The sequence below is a fragment of the Battus philenor genome, unplaced genomic scaffold, assembly GCF_028537555.1.
Source record: "Battus philenor isolate CCGP_79_NKW_IND1 unplaced genomic scaffold, ilBatPhil1.0.hap1 SCAF_18, whole genome shotgun sequence".
Lineage (NCBI taxonomy): Eukaryota > Metazoa > Arthropoda > Insecta > Lepidoptera > Papilionidae > Battus > Battus philenor.
This window is the reverse complement of record NW_027181680.1, coordinates 6,677,030-6,704,343: the sequence shown is the minus strand read 5'-3', so window position 1 is coordinate 6,704,343 and position 27,314 is coordinate 6,677,030. Positions and strand designations below refer to the sequence as shown.

Below are 27,314 nucleotides of genomic sequence, written 5' to 3'. Positions count from 1 at the left end.
TTAAACGATTCTAGATTTGGTTTGTAAACTAATTAATATATAAAATCCTAACTTATCTATTCTTTCAAACATCATTGTACCCAAGCAGCGAACAGACTGAAGTAGGTTTTTATAGATGAAGTTATTATAGTGCTACCGAAACCGCTGTACCGCGCCTTAGGTATGGACGCGTTGAGACAGAGGATCTATCGGTACAGCGTTTTCGGTAGCACATAGGGATAATATTTCTACCGTTAAGCTTATTAGCTCTAGAGAGGCTTTGAGGAAAACTTTTTTGAAAGACGCTTTTAAACTTAAAAAAATATATAGTCGTTTACATGATATTGATATATATATATATATATATATATATCAAAATCATTACAGATGTTGTGTACTATTGGTACTTAATTATTTCAAAGCTACATTTACGTCAAAAAATATTCGAGCTATAAGCATCATCATCATTATAGCCATAAGGCGTCCATCGTTGGACATAGGCGGTCTCCTATAGATTTACAATATAGCTGATAGGAATTGGCTTGCATTTAGTGTCTTCAGATTTAGTTCGACTGTTCCTTGTTCGACCTTGTGTGTGGAGGCCCTACGCTGGGCTTGTTAATCGATGGCCCCTACCTTAAAACCTTAAGGTACCAGCGGCAATGTGTTCTGCGCATGCTGTATTTCCATTGCTACTCCAGCTTGCCAATTCGCTGGGACGCCGTTTAGAAACGAATCGTCTCTAGATCTAATTCCTGATTTGATGAGATACCATGGCTCTTTGAGCGACCGTGAGCTTCTAAATGAAGCAAAGGGTGAAACTACGTTCAATTGCCGTAAGTCATCACCGGTGAAGATTAAAACGAATTACATCAATTCCATATTGCCCGTCTATTGGGCAAGCGAAGGATATGTCGGTCAAATGCTCTATTTGACCGCAATTAAGTCGTTTACGGCATTAACAGAAATTCATTCGCGGTAATTCGATTTATCTATCGATAGCCTCAAAAAGGAATGATTAGAAGTGATCGCCATGTTTGAATGTAGGTCAGCTAGCGATATCATTTACCGAGTTTGGATTTATGCGTATATGTATTGTAAATGTTTTTACACTTAATGGATATTTTATTTAATTAAATATTTACTTACCTATAATATTACGGTGTTGGAAGAGCCTTTGAGACGTAAAACCGTGTCTATAACCGCAATGAGCGTTGCTTTTTGACTCAAGATACCTGGTTACCTCAGCCAAGTCATTTTAATAAACAATATTTCGCAGAGAGATTATACTAAATTTTTGGCTTATCACATTGGTAAGTGTACCCGAAACTGCTGTACCGTGCCTTAGGTATATGCGCGGTGAGACAAGGGACAGTATCGGTCGCACCGTCTACTGTCAAAGCTCGCAGCGGCGGTTGTCACCCTTTTTTTGACCCTCGCCACGTTTCTAAGGCGCGGTACATTTACACGGTTTCACTAGCACAACCCATGAGATAAGTCGAACATTCGTCAAGTTTGCCTGATAGTTATTAAAAGAAAATTCTACGTTTACTATTTGTCGTTTCCAAGTTCCACACATGATCTCTGCCACTTTTTTTAATGCCGATTGTTCCTGTTTCTCTTATAGCTGAATAAAAATGAAATGAAAATATTTTATTAACTAATCGTAAATAAATGTATATATCTTGAAAAGAATGCTGGAAGAGCCTAATATAGAACCAAGCCCAAGCTTCTCTATAATAGCATCCTTAAAATACGTTGATACTGGGTTTCCAAACGTGCCTCTAAGAAGAGCACAGTACAACCCTAAGACGTTTTTGTTGTGATCACTTTTACAAATCAAAGCAATAGTTAGTGTTATTCATTTCCAAGCTCTATTATAACAGATTTTTGTTTAAGCTATAACTAACGATGTCTAGTATATATGCAAATCGTGTATTCGAACGTTTAGAATAGCTTCTTTCGCCCAACGAAAAGCAAGTTAAAAAAAAATGTGTACATAAACACATTATTGTCATTTTGCTATTTTAGATTCCGTATGTTTGAGCAAAATAGCGCAGAAGGCGTTTTAACTGCATTTTTGGCAGTACCCTCATCGACAGTCATTTGTAGTTTATTTGCTTAAAATATTTTAATTGAAAAAGCCACATGCACGGTGATTGATTATAGGTGGTAAAGCTTTAAAGGGATATATAGCTCATTTGCTTTAGATTAATATATGGTATATTCGGAAATATTAAATAACATGGTGATATTACAGTAAGAAAAAGCGATATATTAATATGTAATAATCTTTACTATATTTAGCTGAAGACTTGTACTACCCGAATTTATTGGATCATGGCATTTCAACAGATAAAAGTAATTAATGTAAAATATTTCAGAGTGATTTTATGATGATTGGAAATATGTGTAAAAACTTTGCTGACAAATGAGATGTACATTTACCCCTTTAAAACGATTACACATATAACTAGTATGTAACTGTATCTAATAAAGACATTGCTATTAAAATAAGTGTTCTTTTGAAAAAATTATCATGTTGATGTTGGAAGGAAAATATTAATTTGTAATTCTTTAGTAAAAACCGGCGGCGACGGGTCACGCATGGAACTTATTACCAAAGAAACAATAGCGTTAAGCAACAAAGCAAAAGCGTTGAACGCAGGCGGTAGTCGTGAGACAAGAAAGCAGTAGAGACAGTTGTGAATGCCAGATGTGTTGCCTCGTGATGCCGATTGGAGTGATAAAAGAATGTAACTAGCTCACATTTGAGAAAGCTTACACGATTGTTTATCTGGTGTTATGGTAAAGAACTCCTGTTGCGTTTAACTACCGCTTAGTGTGCGCGTTTATATATGTTTTTTATTAAATTTATTCTTAGACAAATAGATATTAGTCCTGGAATGTAAACCACGAACCCACCAGGTGATCAGACGCAGCTGTTTAATCCCATAAATTGGTTTCATTTCAAAATGTTAGAAAGGTTTTAATTTTTAAAGAATCTTGTGATGTTCTAAAAGGTCAAAGTAATAGATTCGAGAAATTATGTGGGTTACATTTTACTTTTTTATGTGACACAATTCTTTTGATGCCAAACCTGTCAGAACTAATGAAAAATCTGTGCCATGTAGTTCTTGCAGTCCACTTTCATGTTAAAAGACCGAAGCAGGAGAAAATCGGCAGGTGCACGGTCAAGGCTATATGATGGATGTAGTCACAGTTGCAAACCAAGTTCTTAATATTTATCATAATGAAAAACTACATACTTTCTTATTTAACAATTATTACCAATTTTGGCCCATTTTCCTGTATACCTTTCATAAATCACATTAGCTGTCAGAAGTGGAGATTTAGAACAATGGTTTTATTTGGCGGGAAAAACTTGCGATTTACGTTGCATTTTTAATTTAAATATACGCAAAGTATAAGTTTATTTTTCGTTAATTTATTTGCATTGGTAGGCTAGTGGTAGATGGCTGAGATTGCGATCGTAGGTTATATGCGGGATTCGATTCCTGGGATACAACTTTATATAATTAATCTACATTTTGTTATACAGGTATTGCCACTGTTTATAAACAAGTTTCAAAACTATGGGCAGTAGCGTTCTCTGCGTATTATAATACCACACTGCAACCGCCAACCCGCCTGCTAAGCGTAGTGATTATGTTATGTTCCCTCATATATATGTTTGAGAGACGCCTATGAGTCGAATCGATGACGACGAAATAATAATTTTTGCTACATTATCAAAATTGTTTTTCTTCATTATTTTAAAACAATGCTTATTTTATTTTAATGTTAATACGTTGCGTAATTCTAGTTTCAATATTACCACAACCTAGATCACGTATACATATCATTATTCCTTTTTACAATAAAAGAAGTTAATACTATCTCGATATCATAATTATCAATTACTACAAAGGTTGAAATACTAACTCTACGTGCAGCAACACTTTACAAATTTGATATTGAAACTTCTTACGCTTTATAAATCTATTGCAACATGATAGACAGGTAATTATTTCAAGGTTCAATATTACAATTATTTTCAATACATTTTAATTACCATTTTTTTATTTTATATTATGTACTATACATATAACAAAATTTAACAAATGTCAAAAATTCTACTAAACCACAGAAATAATTAATTTAAATTGAAATTAAATTAAAAAAACACGAAGAAAGGATTTTATAGCAATTTTGAATTGTCTATTATTTGAACATGATAAGTAGTAAGCTATCACCGGCTCGTAATGCCGATCTGCTGAGATAAGTCGGCCAGAAACTTAACAATTGCACGTTTTAAATGAAATTTAACAATGTTTGATGTGTACAGTATAACAAGGTCATACATTTCGACTAAATAAAAACTCTTGAATTATATAATATGATTTATTTAATAACTAGCTGACTCAAACTTTTTTCCTCCTAACAATCAATGAATTAGTAGATTTATTAACACGAAATTATTAATTGTAATTTATTGGGACAGTAAGATCATTTATAATGATACTCGTAGAATCTCGTAACAATCGCGCAAAAAACACATTAAACCATGACATTACGTGAGCTGTCAGTTACGTTCTGCTGTACTGTTTAAAAAAAATTAACGAATAGACTGATGTCACCACCGGTGTTTTTATTTTGTTATTATTATATTTAAATAGTTATTGTCCTATTCTGGATGAAGACAAACTCAAACACACGATAATCATAAAAATTCATTCAGCCGTTCTTCGGATATACTTTTAATTTTAGATTTAATAATTGGATTCCTACATCATTTTGAAATTATAAAGTGTAACTAAATATTTAATTTTAAAAATTTAAACTTAAAATTATATATAGACAATTGGTATTTAATATAAATAATTTTTAGGGGCCCTTATTTCCCCGTTACTTGACCAGAGACGTCATAGAGAGGGGCCTGTTATGAGTCACCGTTGAGAAACGTTTTAAAAAAGATTTGGTAATAGTAAAATCGATTCTAGGAAAGGGCTTTGAATAAATAAAACAATAGAAAGACACCCGTTTGGTGCACTCGTCGGCGTGGCGTCGTTGGGACGCTATGAAACGCAGAATACGCCGGAGTGGGAATATTTAGGTATAGGATTCAGGCGGGATGTAATATAAAACGGTTTATATAATAAATAAATAAACCTTAAACCAAGTAATAATATGAGGAATTGGTGTAGGGAATAATATACCTCAAAAATTATAACAAGTATCTTATATAACGTTTCCTGGGCAAAAATAAGCTGGCTAAGAAAATGATTCTAATATCGCTACACGGATTTTTTTCCAATTATTTTAAAACACTCGTTTTTATTATTATAATGTAATCATTACAAAAACAGTTTTTCTATAATGCCAATATTGATTAATTTTCTTTAAAAAAAAAAAACTAGCTGGCAATAATTTGCATACGTGACTTCATTCTCAATGAATAGTAACATAAGGCGACCCACCATCTGTACCCACGCATTGTAATATTTTTTTTATTATTATATGTACATTATGTTGTAATTTTAAATATATTTCTCCGTCATGAAAACAACTCCAAAGGTTTAATTAGTTTTTTTGTTAAAGACACCCGCCTATAAACTACCATTGAGCTGGTGCTGAAAGTTATGGCACTTGATTTCATGTTGGTTGACTAAACTCTAAGAATGGTAATAATGTTTTTTGAAAATTACACATTGGGTACTATTTTATTTATTTATCTATTATATAATGATGTATCAATCCTTGTCCCTTTAGCATATGTTAAACATCTCTTGGTAAAACCTCATTCGTCATAAATAGTCTACAGGTATCAAATATTGGACTTTTTTAAGTTGTAAGAATGTATGCCTTGCGTGGTATCCAATTTATCCAGTTCTTGTTGAAGGACCTCTGTGCACTTCTCGCAAAACTAGTTGTATTCGATCTAGATCGTTCCTTTGATTGACATTTGGGCGAGCTTGGACCTGCCAAGCATTTCGAAAACGTAAAAAGACAAGGTAATATACGTGTATACGTACGACTTATACGTGTATACGTGACCTAGATATAAAAAAAAATATTCCATGTCAGCAAATTAAAACACATCTTGAATAATCTTATACTTGGTTATATCAGTCGATAGACGCCTACTGCAAGGTATAGGCCACAATTAAAAATATAAGACATATACATTACATAGTCTTGCGCTGCCTCTACTGGCCACGCTGCGTCTACTGGCTCATGGTCATTACTAAAGAACCTTTTGGCTCCAACGGTCGTCGATTTAAGATACTTACGACGTTTCAAAATCAGGCAATCGTTTTGATACGTAAGCTCACTATGGTGTCCGCCCTGACCACCGTGACGGTATGCTACGCTCCACTAACCATCGCAGCACATCGGAAAGTGGGGCATTTAAAGCCTTATTATCAATTTGATAGTCTCAATAGAACTATTGTTAGCAGTGATCAATAACGGTGTTATAACATTATCTATAAACTGTACCTAAATTGTAATTTAATCTACTAACTACCCTTTTTACCGTTTTTAATTACATTGTACCAGCTGTTATTGGCCTGTAGCATTCCGTACGTTTGTGATCTTTTTCACAAACCTCTAAAACAGAGAGCAAGAGTTTTATTATTATGTTTTATTATCAATTACAGAAACTTAGACACGGTAATATAATCCGCTCTGTTTTACCTTGTTAACCACAACTCCCTGTGTCGTGTCACTTACCACTAAGGATCGTGATATTCCTATTAAACTTTGTGGCGCACATGTCGCGCCATCTGTGCTGGTCTTCCGCGCCATGCATTGCTTCAGCCACCGGGGCTTTGAGCTTGATTTGGACTTGATTGGACTAGATCATCGGTGTATGGTCTTGTGACTACAATCAAGATCCATCTGGGATGCTAATGATCAAGTCTTTCCAGGATTTCACCGCTTTTTCTGGATATGTGAGCTTAAAAACTTAAGAATCCGCCTTGTATATGGGAGAGGTCTTTTTAACAAAGTCTAATAATATCCTGTGTTTATATACAATACTCAGTAAATAAATACATATGATGAAACTCCTTAAAATATTGTACAAGAATTGTGAGGTATATTAAGCATGGTAAACTATACTTAATTATAAAAATAAAATAATACCGAAGAAGTAGAAGTAGTTTTCATTGAAAGAAGCTACGAGACGAGATACGAACCTGGCATCTATTTTTGGAAGTGTACTGCAGTGTGCAAACTGCTACAGTCCAGTTGTGTAGGGTGTTATAGTAAGATTACTGCTACTAAAGTGGTGTTACTACCTTATTGTTTAGTTTAACGATCTTAAACATAGTACGACACATTCTGCTCAAATACAATGTCTTGTGTAGGTTTACATTGTCATAGAACGTGTTATTTCATTTAAACGTCCACTTTGATACATTACTTTGTTATAAAACCATTCATTTTCTTCACGAGAGTTGAGATATAATTTTCAGTGTCGCCATCGCGGGTAACTGTTCGCTATACTGTAATATCTCGGCAACTCTCCTCTTATTAAGACAGACAAGAAATCACGTCATAAATCAATTTAATTTTACTTATAACCATGTTTTTGTTATAATTGCGTAGGAATTCTTAGATGTAATTATAATCTATAGTAGCGGTTGTCTAGAATTTAAAAATTGTGAGGTACCATTGCTACCAGCTGTGGGTTCGACTCCTCGCAGAATTTGGAGTACATTATATTACACCTTCCCTACTCGCATACGATGTAGTAAAACATGTCCCGATAACAAAAATCTTTAACATATATCATATTGCACTAGGTTGCGCGTATTCAACTCTGAACCGAGTGGTAACGGATTGTACTAACTACTATAATAATAATCATGTATAGTATAGAAGCTCATTGCAAGGCATAGGCACTCAAAGATTGCCACAAACGATCTAGCGCCAGTCGCATCTAGCGCAATCTTGACTAAGTCGTTAGTCGAATACACATTCCGATGTAACCATATAAAAATGTAATAATAATGTAATACTTATTGCATAAATGTAAAAAAATATGGTGATGGTTCTATTTATTCTCTTCTTATATCTAGCCGTAAATTAATGATTTACCATTGAATAATTTAACGGTGACGAAACACCCAATTAAGTCTATTCAGTATTTAGTAAAGACTTGGAGAAAGTGAATATTACGTGCTTTATTATTGTCACTTGAAAAAAAGTTGATTAAATTTTGCTTTGTTTTTATTGTATCGTTTCACACCATTGTACGACTCGGAAAGTTAAATTCTTTAAAAAAATGTGTTCCTCAGTCAGCTGGAACGTTTTTATTACAGATATTTTCCTCGATCCAAGTAAAAAGTACCGTTGGTTGTTACGTTCTTTTGCTTTAGTATTGTGAACTATGGAAAAGCTCGCTATATTAAACTTCCGACCCGTGACGCTGAAACTTTATACCGACGAGTTGCCTTTGAGCGTTGCTTTGTAAATGTTTTGCGGCACGAGAAGTTTTACGTGGTGTTATATTACTTCTCGTGTTAGAACTTTGTTGCGCACAGTTTTTTTGAAACTATGTACGATCATAGCGGAATTAAAGTTGGTACATAAATTTGTAGTAAGTTATTTATTAAACTTTTAAAAGAAAAATAGCCTTTACAAATAAAATCACACGTGGAAAAAATAGAACTGACCAAGATCGGTCGTTAGGAGCAGTAAATTGCTACAATATAAGAATAGATTTTGTACGTGCTATTCTCGGGCCTTATTAGCAAGTTCACAGTCGCTTAACGAGCCATGAAGATGCGCTCGAAATTTAAAAGAGACCGAATCAGGATTGAAGAAGTTCGTAGACAAATGTAGGTAATCGATGTTGACCAGTAGATTTGTTAGTATAATAAGTTGGAATTGGTAGTAGGCAGGCCACATAGAGCGCGGAACAGGTCGCCCGCTGGGGTCTCTAAGGTCTAGAACGGAGACCTCAAACAGACAAAACAAAACATGTCGCCTATTAAAATAAAACGACGATGGAAAATGGCGTCTAAGAAGTATTTTTATTTTAAAACTATAAATATTATTTGGCAATGTGACAGTTGCTTCAATCGCATTTATGGGTCTGGGTTATTTTTGGCGAAAATGCCGTCATTCGCTACAGATTTTCAGTATGCCTCCGTCTAACCAAAATACTGATATTATTAGATAAAATAAAAATGTATTTAATGTTTAAATTCGTCTACATGCAACAAAATAAATTAGCTATACAGGATGATTGATCACGTAATACACGATTTCAAATATAATAATAAGGTAATTATGATATGGTAAGAAAAACCATGTTCAAATTTCGTATTTCTACATACATATTAAAATTAATTATTGTTCACTACATGTCCCTGCAGAATTTGTAATGCTAGAAGTTATTGGTTTACTAGCTAGAAGTTATTATAGTTACATATTTCAGAGTGATCACTTTATACGGGATGATTGATATTAGGTATAAAAGCTTTAAATGTATAGCTTAATTGTAAGTTAAGAAACTTTTACAACATTTCATTTAAATTGAATTATTTTAACTTAAACATGAGACATTAGATATTAAATTGTTAATTTTAGTAACGTAACAGTAGTGATGGGAAAATTACCACAGAGTAGTGAGTGACCACATTACGACAGGTTCATCAGAGGAACTGGTAATTGATACGATTATACCTCGTTTTTTTATAACGCAGCCACATGGACTACCGGTTAGCTTAATGTGAATGGGAATGAAGAGGCGTCGTTCAGAGATACCTCGTACTGATGGCGACGATTCGCGTTAACTTAACTGTTATTTAGTACATATATAGTAAAAGAGGAGAAAAGTATTCGACTAATTGTTCACAAAAAGTTTGTTGTTGTACGTGAATAGTTTGTTGAATAAAGAATAAAAAACGTTGGAAACGCACATCACATACCTCTGCTAATTAGCTAATTAATAGCAGCTGTTTATTATTGGCATTTGATATTCTTTGTAATAAAATTTTAATAAATCTTGACTCATTTAAAAGCATTTAAGAGTTAAGTTCTTTGTGCATTGGTGTCAAAGGTTTTGTTTATCATTAAATGCAAGAGATAAACTAAACTAATCCATTTATAATATTTGAATATACTATGTGCTTTTATACATAGTGCTACAGCAGCCAAACGTTGCACTGCGCCTCAGGTAAAAGACATGGGGGGGGGGTACCACCTACTTGCGTTTAAGGCGCGGTATAGCGGTTTCGGTAGCAGTATAATAAATAATATAAGGACAGGCTCTAGTGTTCAGTCACTCCATAGAGAGTTCGACAATACAACCTAAATTATAACTAACTTCTCAATTCGCTGAAAGAAAGAATGTTGTCAGAACATATCTTTCCGAGGAACCCTTTGAGTTTAGTTGCTGTAATAAGTTTTAGAAGACGTATAGGAAAACAGTATTTTTAAATAACAAAAATTGTTACAATGTTCACTATATGATTGTTGTTGACCCCTGTCAAAATAATGCTATTCATATTTGAAATACAAAATTAAAATTATATCACTAGCCTTTCCACTATTTCTTCGATACACTTGTACAATATTGTACTTGCCTGTTGTGTATTGTTTGGCGGTAGGAATTGACTCCGTGAAGTACATGTAGTTTTTAGCGGCCTCTTGTATATAACTACTAACACAACTATATTTCATTTCTACTTAGATAAAATCGTGATGTAGTTAAGACTTATTGATTAATAAAACGTTATGCAGTTAAAAATAATATCAGGAATTTAACATTAATGTGTATATGTGTTATAAATTACTTCTCTTACACGTTTAATTGTGGCTAATGTTTTCATTTACTCATATAATTATCTACATTATATTATTACAGTCATATGATCATACGGTCACCTCAGAGCATATGCGTAGATTTTGAATTTATCTTGAGAGCCTAATTTGAAATAAATTACAATCAATGTGAGCTTCTTTTAGGTGTCATCCTTCAACTTCCAAACGCGTTATAAGAAGAACCTACAATAAAGTCAGACTGGTTTCTTTTGTGTTTACTATTACAATATTCTTAATACAGCAGTTGTCATTGTTTCAGCCCTTAGAAACCTAATAAGGCATAGGGCCTCCCCCAAAGATGTCTATGCAAGGTTATACAATAATCACGGCGCTTGGTAGGGAGTTGACGAAAGCAGTCTTGTATTATAGTACGCAGAGGATGCTGCTGTCTGTCCTATGGAAACTTGTGAGCATAGGCATTTCTATATAATTTGTGCACAAAGTTTAAATTATAAGATTGTGTCTCGAATCGAACCCGCGTCGACGATCGCAAGTCTCAGTCTTCTTCCGCTTGGTTACCACTGCACACGACATATATACGATAAAACAATTGTGGAGCAATTCATTCCCGACTTTTATTAATACCTAAAAATCTTTGTAACTAAAAGGTTATTCAACATGTTATTGTATAATGAACATCTCAAATTTAGTACTTGATAATTCAGAGACATTAAACGGGAGTTGTAATACCGTACACAATTGACTGTAAAAGTGTTATTAGTTTAATGAAACCTAGTAAAAAATATAACAAGTTTTCAAATTGATAAGTTGACTACGTATTTGAAACTAACCTACAGTTGTGTAGAAAGTTTATTATGTAAGTATTTATACTTGAATTGTATTGTTAGATTAAATTTTGTAGTTAAAAGTTACCAGGATTAAGAGATGACATGGAATTAAAGAAGAGCACACGTTCCTCGGCATATTAACCTGCAAGTTGCGACCAAGGAGGTTGTGTAGAAAGGAGCACGCGGCTCCAAGGACGACCGCGTTTATGTCGGTTGTTCACCTCGCTCGCAAGAATGCGCGGAGACACGGGACCCGGTCTTGCGGTCTCGGGACAACTACTATCGGCATCCGATCGTTAACCAGTGAATCATAATATAGCTAACGAAAATTGGACTTTACGAAACTATCCCGCGATCTTTGCTGGAACGTTCGGAAACCCGTTTGCGCATTTTAAAATATTAACCGGTTCTTAATGGTTTTATACAGTTATACAGATGTAAGCAAGCCTCGTAACGTAGTGTCAATTAGATTATAAATAAAACCGCTTATTTAAAATTTTAACGATTCGTCTGTTTGTGTTTTGTAATCGATATCTCGTAGAGTGCTCCGTCGAGAGTATCGCATTTCTTTGTCAGTGATGCAAAGATTTCGTTTATACTTTATACATTGGCTGACTGTTTAAGTTGACCTATTTCGTATTTAATGTTTGATAGATGTTTGTATAAATTACTATTGTTATGTATAACTGTTACAATTTGGACCTTGGTCTTTATATAATGTAGATAATAATTAAAAGATACAAATAACTTAGACATTAAGCGTGTATAAAAGTGATTTTTGAATCGCATTTTTCGCTGACATCCAGATACGAGTTTCCTACGATCGAAAACTGTTAAAAATTATCACAATTAAATCATGATTTTGAATTTGATAATTCCAGAGACGTATGTTTACACATTTTATAATAAATATTACAAACAAAAATAATCTTTTATGGAATTGAAATTAAAACCACTAATAAAATAAAGTTATTATGGCCACTTTATTTGCGTTTTGAAACTATGAATACATCTTAATTATGTTTTCTGATAATGCGGACTAAAGAAAGAGCATAAAATCAATAAGCGTAAGCGTTAGTTTAAGATGTGTCGGATGTACATATTTTATGTAGTCATCATGCGTGGACAAGTATTTAACATTTATTTTTTATAAACAGCTAAAATGTTATTACTGGAATTAATCTATATATTTGTCATTTATGCTATTTATATATGTATTAAATAACAAAAAGTTTATAGTCCAACGAAAATCTGTATTTATTTACTTTGAGAAGAGCTATTATTACGTGTTAGGAAATATACATTAAGATAATTGGTGTGTTCATTATAAATTTATCTAGAATACTGATGAATAATGAATAGTAAAAAACGGTGATCCTCTAGGGTATTTCAAATAAGTTATAATAAATAAAAGAAAAAAAAGGGCTGTTCGCAGCCAATGGGTGTCTATAAAGGCGACGTTAGACGTTTCCAGAATCTGTATGGATCAACCAGTAAAGTATGTGCTATGACTTCATACTATTAAGTTTATGTCAGCTTTGTTTGAAAACTGAAGGATTTTCTATCCGTGCTCGAAAGCAAACGGAATAAACAAGGTAATTTTCAAACAAAATTCCTAACTAAAAATAACATATTAAATTCAGTTTCTCTTGACTCTGTCAAAGGTTTTCTCACTTTGTAAAGCATAATTTACTGATACGGATCATGTTAGCATTTAACAATGGCATCGGCGTGCTTTTGTTGAGAACGAATTATAAGATTTGCTTAATAATCGAACCGTTGCAATAGTTACTAATGCCAATACGGGATGATGATATCAAAATATCAAGGCTGTAATGCGATTCAATCTACCAAGGTACTCGCATTCTATGTCCGCGGAAATATTCATAGAATGCATTGCGGAGTTTTGTAACGTCCATTGCGTAAGTTTTGTGGTGGCTTTTAATTTATCAATAAATAATTGAAACGTTATTAACCCACCGCAAAACTAAACATAGGTGATGTAAATATGTAACATAAGTTCGAACTCACTTGAGGTTTCTATATGACATCAAAACAGGAATAAGGAGATTCGTAAACGAACTAAAGTAATCGACATAGCTCAGCGGATTTCAAAGCTGGTAGGTGGCGAAATGTACGTTCAGGCCTTATGGTTCTAGAATGAGGACCGCGGGCCGGCAAACGAAGTGGAGGATGTTCATCAACAAGGCAGCCAAACGAGCTTGTAAACGAGGTAAGAGGAAGACGCTGAACGTAGACCGTTTCTAACCTGTCCTATTGGAATCTATACCCAGCATCTAGACAGCGGACGACCTGTAGCTAAAATGATAATTTTGTACCAAAATAACCATACGATGTATTTTAAATTAACGATATAAATATATCATAGACAGTTTTACATATAAATGATAACGAGTACTTTATGTACTCAGGTTAAAAAGTATAAAATTAATAGCTCTTAAAAATTCGAAGTCGTATAATTGTACTTTGCCATTAAGATTTTTCAATTTAATTTGACTTCAAAATCCTTTGAGCCATATGTTCTCTAATTTTAGTATTTTATGAATGCATACTTTTATGAAAATGTAGTAGTTAGTTTTAATTATAAATATGTACATGAATTATTTCATAATTAGTGGCAGAATCAGAAGTCCATCTCCATCTAATCGTAAATATCTGAAACATATAATATATTATATATACTATCTATCTAACGAGCAAGATTCAATTCTGTATTTAAAATATATTTACGATTAAATTAAATAAATCGTGTGTATCAAGATAAGTAACATTTTCTGTTTTAAATACGAGAACATTCGATTTGGTAATCTGTCCGTAACGGCTCATTGCAAACGAATGGAAACCACGTAAAAGTCTACGACGCAATCACGTATAAAAAAAAAAAATATATATATATATATATATATAAATATTATAAAACTTCTTGGCACGCTCGTGTTCTGCAGTGCTGTAATCTGTGACGTGTAACAATGCAGAATGCGGTTCTTAAACCTGTAAATTAGGTCAGTAAGTATTGATAATGGTGTAAAAGCCATCATGTCTTTCTACGAAATTTTCACATTTAAATTTTATATGATCGTAATGAGCTTTTTTTCAATTGAGATGATCTTGTTAGTGCCTGTTTAAAGCTTTAAGCCTTTTATTTATAACCTCTGTTCAGTAAATCAGCATAATATAAAGTAAACACCAGATATTATGTTATATATTAAAAGAAAAAAAATGTATTAAATTTTTATAAAAATAGTGACATAGGTCATTGTTTTAGCGTTTACAGTAAGCTTTGTAATGCTTTTCACACTGCAGTGTTTTTAAATAAATATTTCGTTACAAAACAAGTCATACATATAAGACAAAAGAACAATTTATTTTTGTTTGTTTTAAATAAAGGACGCATCAAAAAAGCAAAAAAATATGTTTATCTAAAGATCGTTTAGAAATATATATTCAGGGAATGCGTTTATACTGTAAAACTTTTAACTAAACACAAACACGTGATTAGTTATAAATGTATAAGTATTAAAGAGAGTGTATAGCGTATTATCTGCAAAAACTTGAAAACTTTTAAATTTATTTTTCAATTATATTAATTATTTTCCGGTTACATTAATTGATTTTTCTTTTGGAATGCGACAGGCCAATTAACTTCTGGCAGTACAAAATCCCCAGGGAAAAATAATAAACAATAATTGCTTTATATATGTAGTATATATATAAAATATAAAAAACAGTGACCATATATATATATATACTTTTATTAATTTTATTAAATTTTTATATACTTTTTTTAATCTTTCTGAAACCATTGGAAAGGGTGTACCATAATTCTCGCGAAATGAGGTATATATTCCTTTAAAGCTTCTTTTACACCTATAACCAATCAACCTGTTCATAATTCATATTCTGTTTTGAAGAAAAAGCGCAGTTATCAAGTATCTCTATCAATAATGTCTACAGAAATATAGTTATCGCACGGAAGTAAAACTGCAATTACTGTTTGCTTGTTAATTCTATTTTTAGCGACATTCTTAAGTTTTAGGGCCTCCTTTGCGCATCCTTGACGAAGTGTGAAACTGTAGAGGATTTTGGAGAGTCTCTTTAAGATGCGAGGTGAAAAGCTAAAGTGTACACGTGTTTTACATGTAATTGAAGCGAATTTCACTGGAATTTAATTATTTCGTTATCTGTGGATGTAAGGTTATTATTACTTTTAATGTTTTACTATGTAACAACGCTGATGTAAAAATGGAGTTGAATGTACGAGGATATCGGTAATCCTGTGCAGTTATAAATCAAAGTATAGTCTAGCTGGATTTCACATCGTACTTGATTGCAGATACCAATTATATTTTCTACTGAAATATCAGTAATTTTAACTCTAGAAAATCTCTAGATATTTTGATAGTAATCGACCAGATCATGATCTGGCATTCCGTGGTATTCGCAAGACTGAATGCTTGTTTGGCATCCAGCCTGATGGAATATTTAATATAAAGGTACCGAGCAATGAATTCCGCGAGAGTCCCCGGGCGTCTTCCTTGTAAAGAAGTATACCGGTGCGTGCAGCTGTGAATGTCAATAGGGATACGTCATATAGTCACGGAAAAGAATATCGAGCTTCTACCATGGAAACAGCTGACAGAAGATACAAAAATAAGATTGCTCCGGCTTTCACACGAGTATGTGGGTCATTACAAGATTGACATTGAACGGCGTATCAATCGGGCGTAATCTAAATGTGCGAACGGAGCCGCACCTCGTGGTCTGGCACGTCGCCAAATGGAGCAGCCCGCCTCGCCACTGCATTATATATTTTTAACGACCCAGACTAAACAGCGTATGCGGCGTTAATTGCCGAGATTTCCCGCGTTCAACGTGAGAAAAAGCCTTCTTAATGGTTTTAGAGACTCAAAGCGGACATTACGTTTTGGTTAACCAACTATCTACATCATTTTAGAAGTACGACGTACACTGCTAAACACTCTGTACCACTATAGATTTCCTTTAGGTCCGGTTGGAAAATGCCTGCAACAGTCTTCCGACGACCATAACGAGGTCACCTGTCTGGCTTGTCGTTCCACGGTCTTTATTTTAGAACTGCGAGGCCCAGGGCGCCGTCTATTCTGCGCTCTATGCAGCCCGCTGCAATCCGCTGGTAAAGGCTTTATGTCTACGGATCTGATTATTCCTGATTCGGTCCCGTTGAGTTTATTGTTTAAAATTAATATTTATATCATTTACAACCATTCGACATTGGGTTACGATATAATTATTTAGTTCTAATAAGATTTGTTTTCGTGTAAATTTAATATACGATAATAGATTTTATTACTGTCATTACGCCTTCTGTCTGATAGAATCCGCAAGTAGCTAACCCCAGAAGTATAGACATTATCTACGCAACTAAGTTTGTATATTAAAATATTTTAAATCAATTTTACGTAAATTATAAAAACGGAAATCTGATTTTAGAAATTATAGCAGGTTCATTGTCGAACCAATACGACGAAGAAAATTATGGCAGGGGGTAATGTGAACACTGTAAAGTAGTCCTTATGAGAGTGCAGTGTTCCTGAATGCACTTACGAGGCACCTGTTGCTTCGCTCCGTGAGTGCTTTGGAAAGTATTTAAAGGTGTTGCAAGTGATGAGAATTCACCGCGTTAAGGTTTTATGCAAACATCTATTTCTTGATAGTGGTTGTTGTAAAAACTTTTATTTTCGTAGTTTATGAACTGTGTAAATCGAATTAAAAAAATGGTACAAACTATTTAAATATTACTTTTTTCTAGTTGATCAGATAGAATTAGTACTGTCAAAAGATATTGGCCTGCCGTAGTCTAATAGAAAAATTAAACTTTTTATCACAATGATATTTTTATTTCTTGATTAATTGTCTTAATAATAGACATGTTGTTTATACAAATAATTTTTAATTTCTTACATTGCAAGACTTAGTTCTTAACTGCCGTTTTGGTTTCGTTTCACATCTGAACTAAGGACAAATTTTAAATGTGATATTTTTACCATACTTTTCGATTTTACAATTTTTGCCTGCCTAAACGAAAATATTAAAAAAAATATGTGTTTGATAGAACAGATTTGGAGTTTTGCGCTTATCAAGCACATTAATTTTTAGTAATATAGATTATATCACGGCATGATTAGTGTAAATAGTTGCTGAAAACCATTAATAAGTACGTAATTGTAGGTTTTGAGATGCTTTATAAAGTTCGTTGCTACTGTGTTTCCGGAACCGGAAGGTTCGTAAGTTAGCGAAAGGGAGATTAAACAGACAAGGGGTGCGTCACCCTCTTTAATCAATAACCGTATTCTTCGATTGCCAAGACGTCTGGCGACGACGCAAGAAGTATTTCTTCGAAAATACTTTCACATCTGCCAACTTATGGATTTGTAAAACAGAATGACATTATTTTGCAATAATTTTAATAGATTAAACATCTTACCGTCATTATCACGGATCCTTGATAGAAAATTGTCGATACCCTGCTATGTGCAACTACCACATGGACCCCACGGAACAGCAAATTTCATCATTTCTAATCTTGTTCTAACTAATTCATTTATAAATCTGGTCTTTGCATGAATGTAAAGATTTTTTTATACAATTAGATAATTATTTCTCTCGATTTCTCTTTAAGAAGATACTAAGGTCAATATCGGAAAATTCATTTTCCACAGCGGTGAATATAATCAGGTCGTTGAAAATTATATTTGTGTTGCGTTTTCCTAAAAAATATTACTATTGTTAAATATTCAAAATTAGTGATGTACCACAAACTGAAAATTTTGTCTGTTGGTTAATAATAATTAAAACATGTTTTATTTGCGTATTAATATTACGCATTGAAATACTACAAACATTATCATTATTTTAGCTATTTGTTGCTGGTATGTCCAGCTAGAAATAGCATTAACAAATCCACAATATATTTCCAATAGGAATGGTTGGAAACGGCCAACATCCAGCATCTTTCGACGACTTTAACAAGGTCGTCTGTTTATCTTGTGGGCGTACATTAATCATCCTAGTGGTCATCTGTTCATCTGTCACTGTCATCTGGACGCTATGTGACGTGCTCACTGATAGTATACTTAGCCATCTGCTGGGCTATGGCAGTTAATTAGGTTCGTCTATGTATCTGCTCATTACTGTTTCGGTCTCGTAAAAAAATCCCGGGTATAATCCTGTCCATGGCTCATTGAGTAAGCTCCTGAGCGGAAAGTTTTCTAAAAAAGTCCGATAGTCATAGACATATTTGTTATAGACCTCAGTCTTTAGGCACTGAAAGATATTGAACGAGGAGTTAATCTATTATCTTATATATTTATTAATTCTTTGATTAATACCTTATTTTTAATCTAAGGTGTATTCATGTCAACACCATTGTGACTATACTAAATTATCAACTTTTAAATAATTGATCAGTCACTGCGGAGACGAGAGACCAAACTGAAAAATAATATATTTTTTTTGCATTGTTACAAATTAAGATTCTTTTTTTCGTTACTGAGAGACAAAGTAAATAATATTCAGTCTTATTTGACTATTCTATTAACCACTACGTTGAAGCAACAATCATTGTATTTTATACATGTGTTACTTTGACCTTTCGTATTCAAGTTGCGTAGTTTCGAAGATTTATTCGAGTAAAAGTTTCAATGGCTGTGTGGGGCTTGTTCTTATCACTTTCGCTTTGCATATCGGCTGTCAGATCAAGACGCACGCGTACTATTTGTGTCGTCGCCACAATGGACGTTATCTAGTTTGATCACATACGCCTAAAGAGCTTACGTTGCTGCTTTTTATTCTTTAGAACGTAAAGTTGTACAATTTAAATTTCCGATTTTGAAACTCATTTCAATGGGATTTTAAAACGATATATGAGTTACTTTATTTCCTGTACGTAATTATATGTTTATAATTAAGGCAAATTAAACTGCTAAGGATACTAGACTCAGGCACTCAAAGACATCATCATTACCTTCGTGTCAGCAGGTAGATTCCCACTGTAATGTATAGGCACCAAAGATCGTATAATGACTTGTCTGCACTGCCCGAATCCTACGACTTCCGGCAATCTTAAATATATCGTCGGTCCTCCCTCCTAGTATGGCATGTGCAGGCAGCTCCTGCCAACCCATGCAACATCTGCCAGCACCTGATCGCCACTTGAAAACCTTTAAGTCCCAACAGTTGTCGTTTGTACGAGCGATGTGCCCCGCCCACTGCCACTTGAGACAAGCAATTCTTAGAGTAACGTCTTTGATTTTGGTTTTTCGGCGAATCTTCTAATTTCTGAATCGATCTCGCAGCTTCGAGCTCAGCCTTCTCTTATGCTCTCAAAATATTGTATCAGCTCAGAGTATCTGGCTTCTTGGTTATTGAAAGAAGTAGTGTTTGGCTTTAAAATTGCACCGAATACCAAACATTGCCAAGTAAAGCTTAAGAGTAGAAGTAAGAAATTATGCTGTTTATGAACGACTGTAGCAAAATATAAAACGTGTTTAAGTTTTACTTTAACAAAATACAGTTTAAGATTAACAAAATACAGCGAATACTAGAAGAAAACAAGCCTCATGAATTTTGTGGACGTATTTATAAAAATAAGGATAACTATTCGTATTGAGCTACATTTTTTCTTCGTTTTATTTTGTTCAGATATTATGGTAAAACTTAAATGTCACATTTTGCGCTGCAAGGAACTGTTCAAAGAATCGGTGACGCGTACACCGCACTAATACCGGGCTTCAATTAATTAATGCTTCATTCAGAATTTGAATAACTTATTATAAGTAAAAAAAAAATTCAATACAGATGAAACAATCTACATTTAAACAATTAACTTAATCTCGCTCACAGGAAATTTTTAAGAAAGTAATGAATTAACTTCTCATGACAGAAGTGCATTGTTAACAATCGCGAATATTTAAACGATTTAAATAGTTTTTTTTAAAGTAATTCTTCGGTATTTTAAAAGCACGGAATGGATTCAATTTTAGAAATTTTTATTTTAGAACTACGTGTTGCTGGTATAAAAATATTAAATGTGAAATTAATTTTCCTATGTTAATAAAACAAATCAATAAAATATATGAAACAATTATTTCGTATACATAAAATAAAATAATATTATTTTTACATTAATGTCAGTGTAATAATAGACTTCTGATATAGATTCGCATGTATGGCTTCTCATCGACCTAGTTCAGGAAGCAGTAGTATTGCAACGATCGGAGCATTATTCTATAATAGTACGCGTGACTTAACCTACTTTTATTAAGTTTAAGTTTCTGTTAAATAATTAAATTGTTTTCGATTCAACATTTCTGAAATGCATAACTCCGGTTTATACTATACGCATACTCGGGTATGAAACGATTTTGGCTTCTTATGAACACGGGAATATTACTCAGGTTTCTTTGTCAAACGTGGACAAGTGAGTGTTAAATTAAAATCACCTTTATACATGTCTTCTTTCATTTTCTGTCACAAGCTAAAGTTTAATTAAATTAATGAGACCTAAAAACGAAAAGCGGTTTTTTTTTAAACGCTATCACACAAAGCGTGTACGTGGTTCATCTCACCCTTACGAAAAGCTATCATTACTAAGATGTTAGTTTATTTTATTAAAAATGAAAATGTAATACCAAGTGTGCAATTTGTATATATACATACACAGGAATTCTGAGGTTTGCGCAGAAGTGAATAATATGAAATAATTAAAAAAATGTGAGAAATGTGAACACCACACCTTTCTTGTCCATATAAACCACAGAGTATAATTAAACAGGTCGAACTAGCTGTCATATTTTTGATTGACAGGGAAAAAAAGGCGGGCTGGAATTATTTTTTGGTTATGGTTTAAGGTTATGGCAATAACTTTTGACACAATATTAAGTGTGTGCGAATAGTTAATCATTTTCGAGTTTAATATTTGATTTATTTTATTTTGATTATCAATGTAGTGTAAAAATCAATTTTTTTAGTACGTAATTTGTTTTATTTAACTTTACTTTGTAAATTCATTCTAAAATGTAAAACATTGACGGTAGTCGAAGGAAATCAAGATCGTTAGAATGCATCCGGGGTTTCTCGCCGAGTCATCGAATCGTTGATTGATGCTTCTCATTACTGCGTTCCCGGTAGGAAGCAGAGTACGTTAACACAGGACTGTTTACTGATATATATCTACACGTATACGACTACTATCGATTAGTAACAGCGCCACTTGGTCCAAAAATAACTAATATTTTTGTAAAAGCTGTTTGTTATTTGCCATTTTGTCATCTGATCAAATTGGGTTTTAGTTAGCTGAGCGCAGAAATAACTAACTCGCTAATTCTCGCTTTCTTTACGGTAATTAAACATGTGTGTTCACTAAAAAACCGAGTCTCGGCAGCGGCCAACTCTGATATCTATTCAAAGAGCTTCGTGCTCAAAGACTTCCGAGACATCCGAGACATCCGAGTAGATACCTATTTGTCTATACAATACGGACGAAGCTGTAAAAGCCAGATAAACTAACAGCGCCCAACACCAATCGAATGTTTTATATTCACTAATAGTTTCAAAAAACATATATACGTCTTTACATTCTACCGATTTTTGTTAGTGTGAACTGAATTTACTCCACATAAGTGGTTCACGTGAAATTTTTACTTATAATTTTATGGGTTGGTGTCATTTAGTTTAAGAACATAGCCCTTTGTGAAGTGGTCGTATGATTCTCACGGGTTCCTAGCATTTGATATGCGTGAGAATACGCACACCACAGGTCCTTTTTTGTGATTTGTCGATAGTTTGTTTAGATAGGCGCGTAGCGTGACCCGTATCATTGTTTTGTTTTGATATATTCAATATGTTCATAAATGAAATAAAGCTTTATTATTTGATAAACTTTAAAAAAATCATAACTTTTGCAACCTGTATACTACTTATCATACACACCCTACTTTTGAGTGTTTATTTTTAACAAAGAAAATTTTTCGGATGAAATATTTTTTAAGTATTGTACGTTATGTTACAGAGAGATATACTTTAATGAGTAATGGTTCACTACGTTGTACTGAAATCTAATTTTGAATGATCGTTTTTAGTCGTGGTAACTTCGGGAATTAGTTTTTCTAAGATATTAAATAAGTGTTAACACTACTATATTACACTACTATTAATATTATTGTTAATATCAGCCAGAGATCCATTGAAGATCAAATGTAAAACGTTACGCGTTGGTTTGTAATATAAGTGCGTTAAAGTTTTCTGATCACGCACCTTATCACGAGAGTGGCGATAACGCTTCTTCGATGAAGCAATTCAAATTGAAATGTTTCGGTTTGCGTGCCGCGGAACACGCGATACTTGTATAAATTATGTCACAACCAATGGGTGAATAGCCTACGATAATGTTGATGTTTGATTTCGTAATTTTTATTTTTTCAGGCTTGACCCGCCGATTACGCAATCGCAATTTCCAATGGAGAACAAGAAGACAGTACCGGCCACGCAACAGCCGCTTACACAACAGCATCTGATGGCGCATCATGTTCACCCAGACCAAATTTATCAACCGCAGCACACACAAATGCCTGCTCACATTGCGACGCAAACAAGCCAAATCCAACCAAACGGCGTAATGCATCAACTACTACAAAGTCAATATCACTCAAACATGAATGCGCGATCTCCACTCTTAGAGAATAGGCACGAGTTATACGGCACTGGACATAACCGTGATTATGCGAAACATTACGGAGCTAATGATAATTATAACTACCCTCAGTCTCCACCGGGACAAGAAAGGACTGATGTACATACCGACCAAAACGTTAATCATGATTTGCTTCACAACATCCCTAAGGGATACAACGCAGAAGTATACCAAGATTACTTAAAACGTAACCCACCGAAAGAAACCAATCAAATATACCAAAATCATCAACCGACGTACAGGGTCAACGCGAATCAATATGGTTCAAAACCGTATCTACCTTATTCTAATAGAATTGGACCACAAAGCAACACAGAATTATTAAGAAGACAGTACAATGAAATCCAACAAATGAAAATGCAACAGCAGTTACATTATCAGAATCAAGCTCAGATGCATCAACAGCAAAAATTTGCTGAACGTCAACTGCTTCTTCAACAGATCCACGGAATTCAACCGCCTCCTAATTTACAAAATAGCATTTACTCGGATGGATCTTATAGAGACATAGACCGATACAGCAGTAAAAATGACTTTAAAGATTATGAAAAAGATATTGACAATTACGGTAAAACCAATGATGTCCGGGAATCAGAAATGCAGATTAGACAATATAACGATGCGCAGTGGCAGTCGAATCAGCACACTGACTTTAGAGATAACGAACGGTACCGAAAACAAGAAGATGACATAACGTCACTTCAGTCACCCCTTTCAGACTTTAATAATCAAATTCAAAAGAGTAATGTCGGTATAATTTCGCCAATGAAATCAAGTGAGTCCAGCACTCCTAGTGTTAAGTCTCCATCGTCGGAGAGTCGAAGAAGTAGCAGCGGCAATCAGGCACTACGATCTCCAATCGCACAAAGAATACCTTCCGCTCCGGTGGCTATGTCTGGAATTTTATATAAACAAGGTTCAGATGGTCTTAAAGTTTGGAGAAAAAGATGGTTCGTCTTGTCAGAGTATTGTCTATTTTATTATAAAAGTAAGTAAAACTATTAAAATAACGCTTATTGAGAGTTAGTACTATGAAACACGTTATTCAAATAATGTTTTATTGTTTAGGTCAAGATGAAGAAAAGCTTTTGGGATCGGTCTTGCTCCCATCATATAAAGTATCAGCCTGTACAGCTGAAGATAAAGTAATGAGAAAATATGCATTTAAATTGGAGCACGCTAATATGCGAACTTATATTTTAGCAGCTTTAGACCAAGAAGCTATGACAAAATGGGTAAAAGCCTTAACAATGGCTGCGCTCATGCAAAACTTTAAGTAAGAATATTGTATTTTCAGATACTAAACTATTTATAATTACCGATTCTTCCATGTAATTAAATGCTATTTATGTCTATTTACAGCGACCAGCCACAAAAGCAAAATGATCGAATGAACGCTAAAAACGAGGTGGGTATTATCGAGCGCACGATGCGAATTAACGTTACGGTGTTTACGGTACGGGTGATAGACTATTAGTTCATCAGAGCGTAGCCAAGGACAATGATTACGCTGTTATTGTAACTGGACGTAATGATGGCCATAGTGAATACATGTGACCGTTAAAGGATTATACGGACCGAACTTGATTTGTTATATTTAATTTGTGTAGTGACATTTAGGCGTGAAAATACTAACGTTTTTATAACTTATGCAGGATGGTGAAGACGCAGGACCAACGTATGCAAATGCTCCACCTAAACCTAGAAGATCTAACGATGGGTATAATTCACCGAGTCCAGATATGTAAGATCATTTGAAATATGCGTTTAAATTTATTTTATAAAATCTCCCAAAAATAATGTATTGAGTAAAATAACTTCTTCAAACATTACAGGTATGATCCGAACTATGATTTACTCAAAAAACCAGCATCACACTACAGTCAAGGCACTAATAATACTCGTTATCAAGATTACCAAATTAATTCAAATCAAGAGGCAACATACACACGTTCTCCACAATCACCTCCAGCTCAAAAACAGTCTCAGCAGTATCAGATGAAGAGATCATTTGATACTCATAACCTTTCTTTGCCATTGACAAACACTATAACGGAAAGACTCGAGAACAACCAATACAATTCATCATCTATCTATAGATCTAATCCCCAATCTCCTTATTTTGATAATAGGAAAAGAAATCAGCCACTTCCACACCAACAAAATCAAGATGTTAAGACTAATAAAGATCAAATTTACGAACAGCAAGTGCAACGGAATCCTTTCTTACAAGATATTCAACAATCAGAAACTGCAGCTGTAAATATGGAGCCGGAGTTCAAACATAATTTATCAGAACAAAGTCGTCAAGGCTCAGGATATAACGAAAGCTATCCAGAATTACAGACAGAATCTACATCGAATGCAGCAAATGTTTATAATAAAGATGTATACGGGGAATTAAACAGGCCTAGTAGGTCTGGGAGTACAGTGAATGAACGCCTAATAGAAAGGCGAACTCCAGACGCTTATGGACGTGCAGCGTCACTGTCAGCATACAATAAAGACAAAGTAGAGGATTATGAAGACATCTACGCAAATGAAAACCAATACGGAAAAGCTTACGCTAAGTCACCAAAGCAACATCAGCGAGATAACGTAAGCATGTCCAGTCAGAAACATCCACAAGACCAAGTTTCCAGTTATGTAAGTATGTTGGTTACCGTGTGTTAAGCAATTATATTTCTGATTTTCTTATTACGTAAAAATATTTTAGCCCCAAGAAAAAACCTTTAGTGGTCCAGCAGTCTTACGAAGAAAAAAGATGCAGGCGAGCGGCATCCAACCTCCTATGCCACGACCACATAGTGCAGATTTTCTAGAATATGAATCTAAAAATGAAGAGCTAAATAGAACAGCTTCATCGCGGAGCACTTGTGATCCGTCTCGCCAACCTCAGCGTCCTAAATCTAGTCTTGATATTAATTCTTATTACGACCCCAGCTCGGACAGGTACTATTCAGAGGAAAGCTATGCAGAAAAAATGCGACAGTCTGCTCAATATTTGCAACAACAAGCCGCAGGACCACGAAATATTCAAGTTCCTTTAGCCAAATATGCTAGTGGTTTAGCCGAGAAACAGCTAAATTCAGCATATTCACAGATTTCTAATAATAACTATGAGAGCGGATTAGGAATGAATAGAGCGAGTCGTGACAATGTAAGTTATAATTCAAAATACAGTGACATCGAAGGATTAAATTCTAATTGGACATTGAAAGAAAAAGAAACTCAAAAAGATTATTTGAACAGAAGTGGTAGTGTAATGAGTGATAGCTCTAATGTGAGCGGTTTTGTCAAAGAAGGTCATAGGTTCGATCATAATGTAGACGGGTTTATGAGATCGGCCAGTGCACGTTTACCATCTGCTACAGAAAAAGAGGGCGAAAAGAAAATTCAGCAGGTGACTTATGTCGCTAATTATACTTTTTATCTAAATTATTAACAGCAAAGATTTTATGTTGAAAGTCCTTATACGTATGTTTCATAACGCCTGTAACTGGTAAAATTATAACACGAAATTTTACCAGTTACATACGCTTAAACCAGTCTTGATAAAATTTATAACACAAAGAACATTGAGTTCGAGAATAATTTTCCGTGTAATAAACAAAATATCATGTTTTCACAACTTTTATAATATTTTTCAGCGAGAGGAATCTATGAAGCGACTGCTTGAATGGAAGCAAAGGATGCTTCAAAGTCCTCTGACGAGGAAAAGTACTCCGGCTACAATATCTCTTGCCCGATCCCTTAATCACAGTCGACAATCTTTGCGATCTGACCAATACAAGTCAAAAATATATACAAATGCGTCTTACAATAGTTATTCTTCCGACGATGAAGGTATGAACAAATTTAGACATATATAGATATGTTTTCTAGCATGAATTATAAAATTTCTTAAATGTGATAGAAGAGAATTTATTTTAAAGTTAAAAATAATGCTATGAAAGCAT

At 34.0% G+C, this 27,314-nt stretch overlaps 1 protein-coding gene across 5 annotated transcripts in view; it reads left to right on the top strand.

Moving 5' to 3' along the window:
• Positions 1-27,314, top strand: part of kmr (kramer) — a 55,316-nt gene that overhangs the window by 7,186 nt on the left and 20,816 nt on the right. For 3 of the 5 annotated variants that reach the window (XR_011106763.1, XM_068763752.1, XM_068763750.1), the window contains exons 2-8: positions 23,088-24,343; positions 24,424-24,631; positions 24,718-24,763; positions 25,011-25,099; positions 25,191-26,001; positions 26,072-26,758; positions 27,006-27,201. Coding sequence is in view for 4 of the 5 variants with exons in the window: in XM_068763752.1 (XP_068619853.1) it covers positions 23,122-24,343; positions 24,424-24,631; positions 24,718-24,763; positions 25,011-25,099; positions 25,191-26,001; positions 26,072-26,758; positions 27,006-27,201 (3,259 nt within the window). In the remaining variant the exon portion in view is untranslated. The remainder of the gene's footprint in view (positions 1-23,087; positions 24,344-24,423; positions 24,632-24,717; positions 24,764-25,010; positions 25,100-25,190; positions 26,002-26,071; positions 26,759-27,005; positions 27,202-27,314) is intronic. The other 2 variants (XM_068763751.1, XM_068763753.1) reach the window with 2 other exon arrangements.